The following is a 15,647-nucleotide window of genomic DNA, read 5'->3' as shown; positions in this document are numbered from 1 at the left end:
GGCATATACAAGACACTCCATCTTACAACAGCAATACACTTTCTTCTCAAGTGCGCGTGAAACATTCTTCAGAATAGACCATATGTTAGGCCATAAAACAAGTCTGAAGAAATTTTAAAAATTGAAAGCATACAAAGCATATTTTTCAACCTCAGAGGAATGAGGCCAGAAATTAGTCACAGAAAACTAGAAGATAACACAAGTATTTGGAAATGTAAACAACATACCCTTAAACAACCAGTGGATCAAATAAGAACTCACAAGGGAAGTTAAAACATTTTTTGAGACAAATGAACTTGAAAACACAACCTACCAAAACTTATGGATTCAGTGAAAGCACTGATTGCATTAGTGAAGAGGCCTTGGAGAAGAAATCAGATCAGAACCCTCCTCAAACATAAACAAGAGACATTTATTATGTTGCTTCACTGTGTCACAGGGGAGCATACTTTCAATTGCCCTTTCACGTCTTCACAACTACTGCATGAAGAAGGCACGATCCCCATTTTACAGATGAGAACACTCAGGTTCAGAGGGTTTGAGTGGCTTACCTAAGATACCACCGCCACCACCACCACCTGCCTGGTGGTAAATCGCAGAGCCAGGACGCAAACTCAACCCTGTGCCTTGTTCATTCTCTGCCCCCATTGCCCCCCTTCCCTCACCACCACCCCCCACACACACACACACACAACACAGCACCTGGATGACAGGTGTTCAGGTGCTTACTAGACCCTACCTTCATTCTTCAGTCTTGCCACATTCTCTGAGCTGCATTCTCTGAGGGAAACAGAGGAAACCTGCAGGCTATTTAGTGCAAATCAGCCCTTTCACCAAGGGACATACTAGCCTTGTGGGCATTCACAGGGATGGAAAGTCTCAATCCTGAGAGACGATAAAGTTTGAGAGTTAAGAGCCAGCGTCTCTGGAGTCAGACAGATGTGGTGCTTGAACCTAATTATGCTATTTACCAGCTCTGGCCTCATGCCCAGGGCCACAGCATGAGTGCACAGGCTTTGTCCTGCACGAGGCCACCCAGTCAAGACAGCAGTGGAGGCTGGCACCCAACCGATGAGCTCCTGGCCAAGGCCTGTGCCCTACCCAGGTTCTTTGTCCACCAGGGGAGGGGTGTCTTTTCCTAACTCACACAAAGGCACTCTACGGGCCAGTGGCAACCTGCTTGAGCAGCAAAGTCTCCCTGTGACTCAGTTTCCCTAACTGCACAATGGAGGAGATTATGGTCCCTACCTTACAGGTTTCCTAGGAAATTCAGCTGAGAGTAACACACAGAAAGGGCCTGACTCTGTGTCTGGCCATAGTAAGTGCTCAATGAAAGGTAGTCACTTTTCTCTTTATTGGCATTATAATACCTCCTAAAGCAATCCATTCAGAACTTTTTTTCAGAGCAGCTCTTTTTGTCACCTTTAAATCTGCTTCCCTATAGTTTGGAACCAATGGCACTGTGGGTCAACACTGAATAAAATTAATCCTTGATCCAAAAGAGAACTGCAACAGGGCCCCCAGGGGACTCAGAATTCTCTTCTCCTGCAGAAGTATGACCTGATTCTCCATTCCTTCCCAGGTGGCCTGATTTCAATCCCTGTCCCCACACAGGTCGCTGGTGCCCTAACTCAACAGACTCACCACTCCCTGCTCCCTCTAGCCCCAGAGGTCAGGCTGAGGACTGAGGACGTACATGCCTGCCACAGAGATGGACAGCATCGTAGAGGCAGCTGAGGTTTCCAACTGCAGAAAACCACCCATAATATGCGTTTGCCTCTGGAGCACTAGCAAATTGGGGCTCTCCATCTGAAATCTGGATGGTGGGGCAAGACTGTTTTCTTCCTGTCTCCTCCTAGGCGTTCCTTAGGAATCTCTTCCTCATTCTGTGCCCAGCTCTGTTAGGCGAGAAGGTTCCCATCCATCAGCTTAAGAAGATGTCTTGAAACTTGGTATTCAACGTGAAGGTCTGTATTCATTCCAAGGACTCACCTCTTATGAAAATAAACGTAACTGACAGTGTAGTTTCAAATGTATTTCTGCTTGCATAGGAGCCTCTATTGTCAAGGCTCCATTTGAGGAAAAATAGACATTACTGACAAAGGAAGTGGCTTTGCATACCCAATTCTGTAGTCTTCTAAATGACTAACAGGAAACTTCGAACCAGAATGCCACTCTTTGCTGAAATTTGATTGCTTATCTAAGATCCTCGCTTGCGTTGTTTCTGACCAGTGTTAAGAACCGGTCACCTTCTTGCCTGTTCCCTGAAGGCCTAACCACTCTCAGCTTCTCGTGAGAGTTGTTTCCTCACTGGGGGCAGAAAGCCAGGAGGAAGGTGTAGGGCAGAGAGTAAGTAAAAACTGCTGACATCATAACCTGCCCCGCCCCAGCCAGGCCCGCCCTCGGAAATCAGACAAGTGGCGGGATTCCCACAGACAGCCACTCTAGCTTCCTCTTCCAGGGGAGGTCTCCAGGCCCTGGAGGATACTCACCCATCCCCATGGAGGATGTGACCTCTCTCTGTGTCAAAATACTATACTCAGGAACCAAGGCAGCAGCTGGTTACTGACAAGCCCATCCAGACCCAAATAGCTATGAAAGAGCCATCTGGGGACATCGAACCCAATGAGGATGCTCATGTTGAAAATCCCGGGTTCACAAGCCAGTGGGAGCAGCTACTGTGAGACAGGTGGGACTTTCCAACAACCCTGGAATTTGAATCTACTGATGAGCCGCCAATTCTACTCAACGTCCTGAAGTATCCTGCTCATCAGATACCCAAACAGAGATAAATTAAAAAAAAAAAAAAATAGTAAACACCACTGTTACATCACACAGCTCAGAGAAACAACTAGGGTGGGGTCTGGTCCCTGCGCTTTGTGCAATGTTAGGAGAGAAGTATGCTATTTCTCTTGGGTTCATAGATGAGGAATCTGAGGCACAGGGAGGGTAAACAACTGAGCCGTCAGATAGACAGACAGACAGTCAGACAGAGTGATTCAGAAGTCTGCATTCTAACTACTGTACACACGGTTTCCCCCAAAAATGGTGAACAAATTCAGTGAGCACATACTATGTGCCAAGCACATATTTTTCAACAGATAAGTCATTTGAGCACCTACTGTGTGGTAGGTATTGTTGTGGTTGCTGGGGTTACAGTGGTAGATAAGACAGACAAAATGATTAGCATTTTACTTGTATCAGTTCATTTAACTCTCCAAGGTATCACCCTCCGTGCAACATATGAGCAATTCAGAGACAATAAGTGGTAGAAAGTGGATTCAAACCCATATGTGTCCAAAGTAGTTGCTTCTTGGACCAGCCCATTGCTGATGTCACAATTTCGTGTGTGTGTGTGTGTGTGTGTGATAGACAGATAGATGATAGATAGATAGATAGATAGATAGATAGATAGATAGATAGATATAGATAGATAGACAGATAGACAGGATGGACTGGACTTGTCCACTTCTTGTCTTCTCCAGCCTCAGTGAGGGTGGACATGGAGTCTGCCTTGTTGACCACTGAATTCCCAGAGCTAAGAACAGCACCTGGGCCACAGAAGTTCAACCAATATTTACTGAGCTTTAATGACTACTTGTTGAACTGAAGGGACATGAACATGGAGGGCAGGTATGTTACTTCTGGCTAAGCTCTGCGTTGCATTTCTTGAGTTTACTTCAAGAGACGCTGAGCCAGCTTGGCTGCCAATTGTGACTGCAGCTGTCAAGTGCCCGGTGACCCTTCAGGATGGATTCGTACCTCATTGGGGGCCCAGCCATTTGCTGACATGTTTGGAAACAAAAGCGTTAGCGAACACCGAGTGTTGATAGAGTTTGGACGAGTAGGCATGTAAGAGGAACAACACAATCATGAAGGGAGAAGATGTAATTGCCTGAAGCTCACTTTACTAGTCCCTGAGCTGGGCTTCGGGAGGGTTTCCACTCCAAGGGGATACAGAACTGGCCAACAGGTCCACTTTGGATGCGAGGGAAACACACTGAAATGCACAAGCAGCCTGCCTGAAGTTCCTGGGCAAGGTGTTGACAGCCTCGGCTCCGAGGCAATATCCTGGCATTGCACCAGGGGGGGCAAATGTGATGACCCAGCAGGAGCTTCCGGCAGCCAGGCCGGGGCTCAAATGTGGGGCAAGTTAGCAGTGAGGGAGGCAGGGGAATCGCAGCCAGAGGAAACCAAGAAGGCGGCAGTTCCTCCACCAAGCCAGACAGGGCAGGGATTCCCACCTCTGCTGAGCACTTTCTATGAACCAGACACTGTTCCAGAGGCTCTGCCCACAGTTGCCTACTTAATCCTCGCCATGGTTCCTGTGGGGAGTACAACTGTTATCATCTCTATTTTACAGATGAGGAAACTTAGGTCCCATAAGTAGTAGGTTCCGTTAAGTGAGTAGCCCAGTGTGACACAGCTCGGGAGGGGGCCAGGCCAGGATTTCACCCCAGGCGGGCTAGCCCCGGGGCACACACTCAGCCACTGTACCACTCGGCCTCTCACTAATGGGTGTATATTTAGCACCTGCTCTCTTCCAGGTACCTCAGGAACACTCCTGGATCCACGTAATAACCTTGTGGGTTGCATATCACCGTGCTCAGATTTTTGTGGGACAAAGTGGCATTCCCAGCCAACCAGAGAAAAGTTGGGATTCCCATGAGTTCTCTAAAACAGTAATTCTCAACTGGGGACCAGTTTGCCCCCAAGGGAACATCCGTCAATGTTTGGAGTCATTTTGGTTGTCACCATCTGGGGGATAGAATAGGGGAGTGGAGGAGCTCCTAGCATCCAGTTGGTAGAGGCCAGGGATGCTGCTAAACATCCAGCATTGCACAGGACAGCCCCATAACAAAGAATTAGCTGGCCCCAAATGTCAAAGGTTAAGGTTAATGAGTCCTGCTCTAAAACATCATGCTGGGAGTCACTGTCTCCTTTCCACACTCCTATAGGCACATGTGCGTGCACACACACACACACACACACACGCGCGCACATACTCCACTCCCCTGCGTTCACACGCTCACACACTAGAGCTGGAAGACAGGCTTTATGATGAAATCAAGGGCTGGTTTCTCAACCCTCAACCTTCACTGCGGGGAGTATCTTATCTGGCTGGATCCTGCAGAAGGTTAGAAAAGTAGGGTGAGATGGGGATGGGTTCTGCTCTCGTGGAGCTTTTGTGAAACCTAGTTGAAGAGTCAAAATAAACACACAAGAAGCAAGAAGCTGTCTTAAAGACAAAGGGTTAAGCTGTGGGCCCGCAGAGAGATGAAGGGAGGCCTCATGAAGGAAGTGAGACTGGAGGGAGAGGGCGGGGCAGGGGGAGGGCAAGCGGAAGAACTGGAGTGAGAGCCCCTGCGCGGTAGGGAGAGACGGCAGTGAGGGCTGGGAGGAGGCGGAGGCGGAGGAGGAGGTGGGGAAATTAGCTGGATGTGTGCACAGTGCCGGTGAGGGGTTGCGGGACATCTGGGTGGACTCCCAGGGCGAGAGCTGTGGGCTTGATGCAGTGGCCGAGTACAGGGGTCCAGGTGTTGGGAGAAGAGTTCAAGAGCAACCCATTCACTGTTGTGCTGCTCTCCTGGGACCCTGCCTCCTGCCAGGGAAGGAGGGGTAAGGAGATGAAGCAAGATGGGGCAACTCCATCCATCTGAACCTTAGAAGGCACCAGACAGTGAAACTCCTCCAACCCCTGTCCCCTCTCTGTCTCCCACCCCCTGCTCACTCATCCATCTGCCCACTTATCTATCCACTCACTGGTCCATCCAACCCACCCACCCATCATCCAATCAAAAACTACTAAGTGAGCACCTGCTCTGTGCTAGGCACTCTGCGCCAAGAGGAGCAAGAAACAGAGCAATGCTGTCATGGAGTTTACATTCTATGGAGGAGCCAGAAAACTCTACATAAGGCTGTGATGACATATAACGGGGTGGTGCCAGGAGCCATAGTGACATAACACGAGAGGCGCACCCATTCCTGGCCTGCGAAATGGGGACATTAGCACTAATAATGGTGGTGTTCTTTGCTGCCTCAAACAAAAAGGAGAGAAGTTACTACTGGATTGTAAGCTTCCTGGGGGTAGACTGTGCTTTGTTCAGTTCTGGGCTCCACAGCTCTGGGCCATCACTTAGCATATATTGAACTTAATGGATCTGAATAAACTATAAAAATTGTTTTCTTATTCTTGGCAGCTCCCAGCTCCAAAAATTTACACCTTGGGCAGAATGCCTTGCTTGTGTCTACTGCATAGGTTTACTAAATAGTCACTAAGCACATTTTATCCAAGTCCTTATCTGGCTTCCATGAATGAGCCTTGATGAACCTTAGATGCAAAACTGCACATGTGCACATTTTATGGGGCGGGGGGAGGGGGTCACAGCCTCCACTGGGTTCCCAACAGCTCCCCTGTTACAGTAATGATCAGCCTCTGATCTACCTCACTCCTGGTAGTGCCCTGCAGCTGGATACACTCTAAGTTGATCCCCAACAGAGCTCTGCCCTCAGACAATATGCCACCTAGTGGGAGAGATGACATGTGATTACGTAACTAAAATGACGACTTCAATAAAACTGAAGAGGTTTCTTCCAGGGATGAGGAATAAGAAAACTTCCTAAGAGGCTGCATTTCAGTGAGACCTTGAAGGCCTCTGTTCCTTCGTTTCCTCGTGTGTGAAATGAAGATAAAAGTATCCATCTCACAGGGAGGCTGTGTGGGGTAAACATGGTACCACAAGTGCTGAGTAAATGTTCCATGCTGAGAAAAGGGGAGGCGATGTTACGTATGGCAACGTGGACAACAACTTAGATCAAGGGTTTAACGAAGCAAGGCCTGCATGCTATTCTTTTCTTCTAGCTGCTAAGACCCAAATCCTTGGCATCACCCTTGACTCTGCTCTCTCTGCCACACCCACATCCAGTCCCTGAGAAAACTGACCGGCTCCGCCTACATCACACACATCCAGGATCTAAGCATATCGCACCCCCCACCCCCCACCCCACTGCTGTGGGCCACCACGTCTCTTGCCTGGGTTGTGGTAGCTGCCTTACTGCGCCCCCTGCTTCCACATTTAACTCCCCTCTACCTATTCCCCTCATAAAACGGCTAGAATAATCCTTTTAACACAGGTCAGAAAGTCCTACAGTTCTGCTCAAAACCCTAGAATGCCCCACCCCTTCCATTCAGAATAAAAGCCAAAGCTGTCACAACATGTGCCAGGCACTGTTCAGTACCACCTTCCCTCAGGGAATTCATGTCCTGCTATTCTGCCCTTGCTTACTCCCCCTCCAGCCACTCTGGCCTCCCTCACATCAGAGACGTCCTCCTTAGGACCTCTGCATTGGCTTTTTATTCTTCCCTGAACGCTCTTTCCTGCGACAACTTCCTGAATGTCACCACCAGCGAGGCAAGCAGCAAACTCCCACTTCCCGGGCAACTCTCAATGTTCAACTGACACCAGGTATGCTCCTCTGCCACAGCCCAACATGCCAATCCTGGTGTCTCAGACCTGGTGTTGCCACCACTCAGTCCAGCCCAATGAACGTCTGCTCAGCATCCTCTCTGTTCAGACCCTGTGTTAGATCCTGGGGTGACTGTGCAAGTCATAATTTCCACCCAGGCCTCCTTCTGCATCCTAGTGTAGGCTTTGACCCAAGGGGTCATATCAGGGGAATTCTCAGTGCTCTGGAGCAGTGTCTGAAGAGGGGTCTGGAAAAGCACCCTCATTGTCAGTCATACCCCCCCATCCCCAGCACCAGCTTCTGTGACTGAGTGCTGAAGTCACAGCAATGCAAAAAGCTGCAAAAACTGACAGTGTCCCAGTGGGGTCAGGGGGCAAGTGATGACTTTCTCCAAGGAGAACTGAAAACTGAGTAAGACTTACGAAGCTCACAAACTCAGCCTGGCTGCTTTTCAGCCCACACCAATTAAAGGAATAGGGAAGAAAGGAGAAAGCGCCTATTAAAAGGAACATTTGTGGTGTCTACCCGGATCCCCGTGGAGCTGGATGGTGATAAGCATCCTCATTTCCCACCTGCAGAACATTTGCTGCAGAATGCAGACGGTGGCACCCATGTGTAATTAACTATTAAATTAAAGGCCTGTGCGTTTTTTCAAACAAACAAACAGAAAACCAGAAACAAGTCCAAAGGTCCAGCAATCAGCAGAATATTACGGCGGCTACATTGCCTGTCTCAAAATACAGTAGCAACATAAGGATGCTGATGTCAGGAGGAAGCAGAGTTTACCTAACACAGTCTGTCAAGGCCCATTCAAACACAAGCGCTGTGGTGGGGACGAGACGCCCACTGACTAATGAGGCTCCCGTGAGCCTCGGGGTTCGGACAATCTCCTAATGTGAACTCAAACAGCCAGCCTCGCGGGCACGCCTAACAAGCTGCGGAGCATTGGAGAGGAGGGGGCCCGGGTGCCTACAAATGGGCGGGAGGAAGGATTAGATTCCGATCCACATGTTTTTGTTGCACTGGACTAATTTCTGGGGACCAGTGCAAAGATGCAGTTGACCTCCACACCAAGACGCGTGTACTAAGATCCCTCCAAGCCTGTCCTTCGGATTTCTTTCCCACGTTGCTCCTCAGAGGTCTTCTCAGACCATTCAATTTAAGACCCTTCCTCCAATATTCTCATTCATGGAACAACGCTCCTCTATTACAATAACATATCACAATAAGGTTATTGAATTGTCCATGGAATTCTTTTTTGTCTTCCACACTAGGCCATAAGCTCCAAAAGGGTAGGGACCACATTGGCCTCGTTATGGTAATCTCGGTGCCTAGCGCAGTGCCTAGCACATAGGAAATGTCCAGCAAATATTTAAGAAATGAATGAGGGAAGAGTGAACAAGTGAACAACTTGGTGAGTGAATGGTGCTCTCTCTCTCTATCCCTCCTCTTTAAATGCTGCCTTTGGAACAGGAGTAGCAGAAACTGGTCCCTCTGTAGAGGAGTTCTGTCCTGCTGTTTTGGGATACGTGTTCTACTTAGGCCTCCTAGTCAAAGAATCTGTCCCCCCCACAGCTCATGCTAGATGAGTGGTAACCCTGGTGACCCCACCCCATAACCACAAGGTATTGGACCAGGCTGTGGCAGTGCCCTGATCAGGGTGGCACCTATTCTTAGGCTGGCGATGACCTCCCTCTGACGTGGGTGGCCTTTTTTGAAAAGGTGTCAGTGGGATCTTCCCTCTGAGGACTTTGACAAATGAAAACAGAAAGATTGAGTGAATGCTGGAACTGCAAAGTCACGCAAGGTTGGAGCAGGTGGCATGCTGGGGCCAGCGGTTATGGTGTTATCAGAATATCAAAGTTAGTAAGGAGCCACAGAATTAGAAGGAGTTAGTTGGCAAGGAGAGAAAGGAGAAGGGAGCTGGCATGTTTAGAGAAGTCGGGAAGCCATGAAAAGAGAGACAGAGGTTTCCAGGGCAGCCTCAGTTCAGGCCTTTCCATACACATACACACCACATACCTGTTTATTGAACTAGTTTGAGTGGATTTTGTTTCCTTTAATAAGAGCCTGTGCTGCAAGGAACGCAAGCATTCATTGCCCACTACATAGTTGTCCATCTCGGCAAAGACTAGGTCTGTCCAGGGTCCTGGGCTGCAAAAGCACTACTCGCATCCCTGGACCACAGGGTGGTCTCAGATTCATCCCTCTTCCCCAGTCAAGATGTGGCAAAGACCCTTTATCTATGTTTGCAAAGCCTGTAAACCATAAAATGTTGCACTCTTGTGAGGCATGGCTGTCCTGAACCTGGCATTAGGGTGCGTTACCCTGTGTCTCACCCGGTTCCACAACTATTTGGTAACCCCCTTGACCTCAGTCACTCACTTTCATTGAGACGGCCAAATTACTAAGTGATTTTCATGCATTCAATCTTCGTAACCAGGGCCAGCTGAGTGGCTCAGTTGGTTAAGAGCTCGCTCAAGAGTTTGAGCTCTGAGCAACAGGGCCCCCGGTTTGATTCACGGCCCGAGCTGAGCTGCCGCTGAGCTGCCAACAGGTGGCAGGATGGCTCAGCTAAAAAAACAAGCAAACAAACAAACAAACAAAAAACCAATCTTCGTAACCATCTCATGAGACCCATATTATTATTACCTCCATTTCATAGATGAGGGAACAGGCCTGGCTTCATAGGCCAAGCTTCTAGCCTTACATGTACCTCTTCAAGGCCAGGGCTGTACTTTTTTCTTACTCATAGCCATACTGTCTTGTCCATGGAAACTCCTATCCCACTTCTGCCCGAGGGTCCTCTCTGGAACTCAAATGGATCACTTGTTAAGCTCCATCAAGAAAGGAAAAAATAACCTGGCCAGGAATCTCCATGAAGGTCACTCTAGCTGCCCACCAGCCAGTGAGGTGAGCAAGGAGCCAAGAAGTTCTGGTGAGGAAGTGGCCTCCTGTGAAACCAGCCTCCCGGACAAACAGACACCAGCAGCCCTCATCAATTCGGCCAGAGGAAGGCTGGCTAAATGGCCCCCGCGCTGACGCGAGGAAGCCGAGCGGGAAGGCAGAGCCTGTGTTAGGTCTGGCCGGGACTCCTGAGATAGTCCGAGAACTCCCTCCTCCTTTCCGTGGCTCTAGCTCTTTGTCTTCCTCCAAACCCCCATAGTCATTATCTCAAAGCTCGTCATAAAAGAACACTTTGAAATAGAAAAGTATTAATACCTAGACTTACGATGAGAAAATTAGAGCACAGAGCTCTCTGCAAATAGGGATGGTGTCAGAGCTCGAACCTAGACTCCTTCCTCTCAGGTCACTGTTCTTTCTGCTGAATGACTCCAGTCCCCCGTCTCATCATCACCTAAGCCCTGCCTTTTCCTTCTATCTACCCGGTAGAGCCTAGAGGTGAGGCTTGGAGGTTACCTTAGCTATGACATTCATCTGCGGAGAAGAGAGATCCCTTTGATGAGCAGTCACCTGCCAAGAGCTCTCTAGCTCCCTAAAGAATCACAAGCCTTCTGATCCCCCATACAATAGAATTCTCGTAAGTAGGCATAAACAATGTCTATACATCAGATCAAGAACCTTCAGATCTGGGGCCTGACAGATGACAGAGTTCCTGTACTCTGAGCACATAGGTGGGACTTCCTGTTAGGGAGGGTGAGAACCCTACTCCACCCTGTGGCCCCATCCTATGACGACAGGTCCTCAACTGGGTCCTCATGCAGAGGCCAAAGTCTAAACATAATAATTACTAACATTTACTGAGGATTACTTTGTGCAATTGTCATTCTTGGCACTTTATGCAGATTAACCCTGGGAGGCAGGTGCTGTTATTATCCCCATTATACAGAAAAGGAAACTGAGGCCTAGAGAGAGTAGCTTGTGTAGGTCACAGGGCTGAAAAGTGTTGGAGGCTGGAACCCGAGAACAGGCAGTCAGGCACCAGCGCCCATGACCGTCACCCCACAGCACAGGGCCTACACAGCTGGCACGCACTGCAACCTTGGGACGGAGGCTGGGACTCTTCCACCACACCCAGTCTCCCCATCAACTGCCCTAGTTACCCCGGACCACCGATCCTGTCCCTTGTCTGCCATCCAGGCACCTTTGCTGTTCTGTCCATCAGCCTCCCTCCACTCTGGCTTCAGGACAAATCTGTTCATGCCCCTCCCCTGCTCAGAAGCCCTCTATGGCTCCCCACTGCCTAGATGGAAAAGGTCTCAGCATTTTAGCCGGGCATTCATAGGCTTCCAAAATGTGGCTCCAGCTTACTTTGAGCACAATCATTCCCTTCAATGCATCTTCCCTTCTAGGCAGTGGAGCAACCGCTCTTCTTTCGTGGATCCGCCATTCATGTCCAGCTTTCATGTCCTAAAGCACACTGGTCCCTCCACCTACAATGACCTGCCCCATTTCACAGTCCCCATCTTCCCCTGAGAGGAGTTTCAGCCTGATACCCCCAGCTGGAAGGGCCAGAATTAGTAAAAAATGGTCCTTATTGCATTTATTGGGTTGTCGGAATCATGACGCAGTTTTACAGCGAAAAACATAGAAAAATACGTCATGAGTTTTCCAACAACCCAGTAGTTCAAACTTCCCATTTTATAAATGGGAAAATTGAGTCCCTTGAGGGTTTTGATTATTATTTGTTCTCTGGATGGAGACTATTTGTCTTGAAACAGTGCCTAGAGTCCAGTAAGTGAATGGATAAATGTTGAGCTCTCCAGGGCAGTGTTCCTCCAACAGTGGCCTGGGAAGCCCCTGCCTCTCATCACTCTTGGCACTTGGGTTCTCCATCTGACCTGCTCGACCCTCATCTCTGTGGGTGGTGTCTGGTATCTGCCTGTGTAGCAAGCCATAGAGCAGTTTTTAAATTCACGAAACTACAATGAGTCTACAGGGATTGCACCACGGATGCCACTTAGTAGAAAGAGTCTCAGTACCTGACGCTCCCTTCCCCCAGCCACCATTTCCGCCCTGAGCTACAGGCAGAGGCCTCTGGGAGCTTAGATGGCTGAAACTGATAAGGCTGGCTTCTTGGATATCCCCAGAAAACCTGGTGGGAGCCTTTCTCCCCCAGGCTCTCCAGGGCTGAGTGAAGGATCCCTGCCCTCCAGCCCCACACCCCCAGCCTGCACAGCCATCTGGACCAACACTTGGCTAAATCAGGTCACCTGACCCAGGAGGAGCAGGCAGGGGAACAGCAGATGGGTGTAGGCTTTGAACAGAGGTAGAGGGACGCGTGCTGGGCCAGGGCAGGGCAGGCCAGGCCAGAAAGCAGTGTTCCCTCTACACTCCAAGGCCGGTTCTCCAGGCAGGGCAATGGGGTCCACTCTTTGGAATTCTGAGCCTGGCAGAGAGCTGAGCTGCCAAGTGCTGGGCTGGACACTGCCTGGGAAATGCATAGCCTTCGGCAGAGAGGTCAGCAGGTGGTGGAGGGAGAGAGAGGGTGTGGGCTGGGCGCAGCCTGCTGGGCGCGGTGCCCACCTTCCTCTCCCCCTGCCTCTTCTTCGCCGCCCAGTGGGCCCGCAGCAAGCTGAGAGCCACTGCGCCCGCAGACCTTGAGTCAGCATGCCCTGCCAGCACCCGCGCTGCCATCTGCAGCATCTTCCTGCGTGCAGCGCGGGTCTCCGGCCACCTGCCCTCCTCCCTGTTGCGGACCCCAAGCCTGCACTCACCCACACCGTGCCGCTCCTTGTCAGTTTTGCGCCAGGGAGCCATGGCTGGGCCGGGGGCCTTCGGGCTCGTAGGTCGTCCTGCGGGGAAGCAGCAAGGGGGTGGCTAGGCGCTTTGCCGGGCCCCACTTCCTTCCTCTTTTCAAACTCCCTCTCAGGGCCCGCCTCCCCTCCCCAGGGCACCCCGCTCTTCCTCCTCCCTCCTGAGGAGCGGGGACACATGCAAAGGCTAGTGGCTAGGTCAGAAGGCTCTCCCCGCACCCCCCCCCCGAAAAACTTGGGGCCACCCCTGACTTGTCTGCTTCCCAGTTAAGTGGGCAGAGGCCAAGCAGGTACCTGAGGCCACCCAGGCCACTGCCACAAGCGCAAGAAGTTAACTGGGCCTAGTGACTGAACAGACCTGCCTCCCAACCCCACAGCACAAGCTTTGGCGTCGGATGTGGGTTCAAATCCAGACCCTGCTGCTTATCAGCTATGAATCAGGACAAATGACTTCATTTTTCTAAGATTCAGTATTCTCATCTGTAAAACGGAATACTATTACCTACTTCATGAGATTATTGTGAAGATTAGAGAAGACGATGTATACAGCAGACACAGAGTTACTGTGAGGATCAGAGGACATGATGTATGCAGTAGGTGACACATAAGAGCTAAATACCCACTGGGGCGGAGGTCATTTGTGGTTTTTCTCCTTTTGGTGCCACAGACCCACTTAAAAATCTGATAAAAGCTCAAAAAAACTCTTCTTTAAAAATACAAAAGCACAGGATTTACCAACAAAGCCAGAAGGTCAGGGGTGCAACAGCCAACAAGTGACCCCAGGAAAAGAGTCCTAGAGTTAGGCTAATGGGGACGTTTCTTTAAAAAGTCTCTTTTATGCTCTGGGAACAGATTCTATCAAGAAACAAAAATGTCTCTTTCATCCACAGTGATAGGACTGAATTAAAATCTTCCTGAATTTTCTTTCTTTGTTCATAACTCTCACTATCCCATTTCTGCCTTACCCTAGCGAGCCAAGATAGATTAGGCAGTATCACAGCTGTAGGCAGGTGTATATGTATATATATACACACAAAAATGTATACAAGTGGACACTTTGGTCAACGTTGCTCAAGCTGTAATTCACCGTAATCAGAAGTGTCTGGGTGCTGATGGTAACCACTTTGAGCACCTCTTGTAATTGCAGAAGTCAAACATGACTTGTATTCATCTGTTATTATAAGTATATATTGAGTATTACAATTTTAAGACAGTTTTCCTTTCTTAAAATGTGTATACATTTTTTTTTTGGCACCCTCTGTATATATGGAGAGAGAGGGAGAGGGAGGGGGAAAAGGAGAGGAAGAGGAAGATTGATTTATTGCAAGGAATTGGCTTATGTGAACGTGAGCCTGGCTAGGCAAGTTTAAAACCCACAGGGCAGGCCAGCAGGAAGCACAGGCTGGATATTCTCAGGCAGAAGCTGAAGCTGCTGCCCATAGATGGGAATTTCTTCTTTTTCAAGGGAAGCTCGGTTAAGGCCTTTCAATTGATTGGATCAAGTCTACTCAGATTATTGAGAAGAATCTCCTTCATTGAAATTCAACTGATTGCAGATGATTGTAGAAGTTAATTATATCTACAAAATACTTCTGAAGCAACACCTAGATTGGTGTTTGATTGAATAATTAGTCTGTAGTTGTACCAAGTTGACTCATAAAACGAACCATCACAGCAATATTACAAATTGGACCATAGATCAAAGGTTGGTGAACTTTTTCTATAAAAAAAATCAGATAAATATTTCAGTCTTTGTAGGCCAAAAGGCAAAATCAAGGCTATGATGTAGGTACTTATAAGTATATAAGAAAAATCAAGTTTCTAGAATTTTTGTTGATAAAATTCAAAATTTGATATAATTGAATATATTCATTTGTGATACAGGTCTAGTAATGAGGAAATAAATTTTAGAGGAGATCACATTACATTTCATTGGAGTTCAAAGATAAGAGTTCCTTTTCATCAAAATTGATTGCAAATGTTCACCTGTTAATACTGATCTGTAATGAAATTTTACATGTTCCATCTTTGACAATGCCTTTCTCCACAGGAGGTGTGTAATTAAGAATTAACCTTGCACAAAAAGGTCTTGTGCTTGTTCTCAGGTACTGGGAGGTGATATCTAGGCCCTTGGAATGTCATGGCTTGCCTGTGGAACTTGGGTCACACTGGACGTCTAAAAATATGATTTATGGTGGGAGCTGACTATGCCAGAATGACCAACAGTGTTATATAGATGGGGGCATTGGGCCACAGGGTATCTATCAGTTGACCTGGAGGTTGAGATCAATCATGTGGGCAATCAATCAATCACGTCTACTTGATAGAGCCCCTGATAAAAACTCAGGACGACAAGGTTTGGGTGAGCTTTCCTGATTGGCAGTACTCCATACATACTGCCACACATTGATGCCAGGAAAGTAACATGTTCTGGCAACATGTGGAGAGGACAACCAAAATGTT

The 15,647-nt window shown here is 48.7% G+C and overlaps 1 protein-coding gene across 1 annotated transcript in view; it reads right to left on the bottom strand.

The window, feature by feature from the left end:
• Window positions 1–13,252, bottom strand: part of DOCK2 (dedicator of cytokinesis 2) — a 398,948-nt gene extending 385,696 nt beyond the window's left edge. Inside the window, exon 1 of the mRNA XM_019635935.1 lies at window positions 13,146–13,252. Within this exon, the coding sequence (XP_019491480.1) occupies window positions 13,146–13,188 (43 nt within the window). The 5' untranslated portion in view covers window positions 13,189–13,252. The remainder of the gene's footprint in view (window positions 1–13,145) is intronic.
• Between the last annotated feature and the right edge of the window lie 2,395 nt (window positions 13,253–15,647).

Source organism: Hipposideros armiger, unplaced genomic scaffold, assembly GCF_001890085.2.
Source record: "Hipposideros armiger isolate ML-2016 unplaced genomic scaffold, ASM189008v1 scaffold_25, whole genome shotgun sequence".
In the NCBI taxonomy this organism is placed as follows: Eukaryota; Metazoa; Chordata; class Mammalia; order Chiroptera; family Hipposideridae; genus Hipposideros; species Hipposideros armiger.
This window is presented reverse-complemented; position numbering and strand designations above follow the sequence as displayed.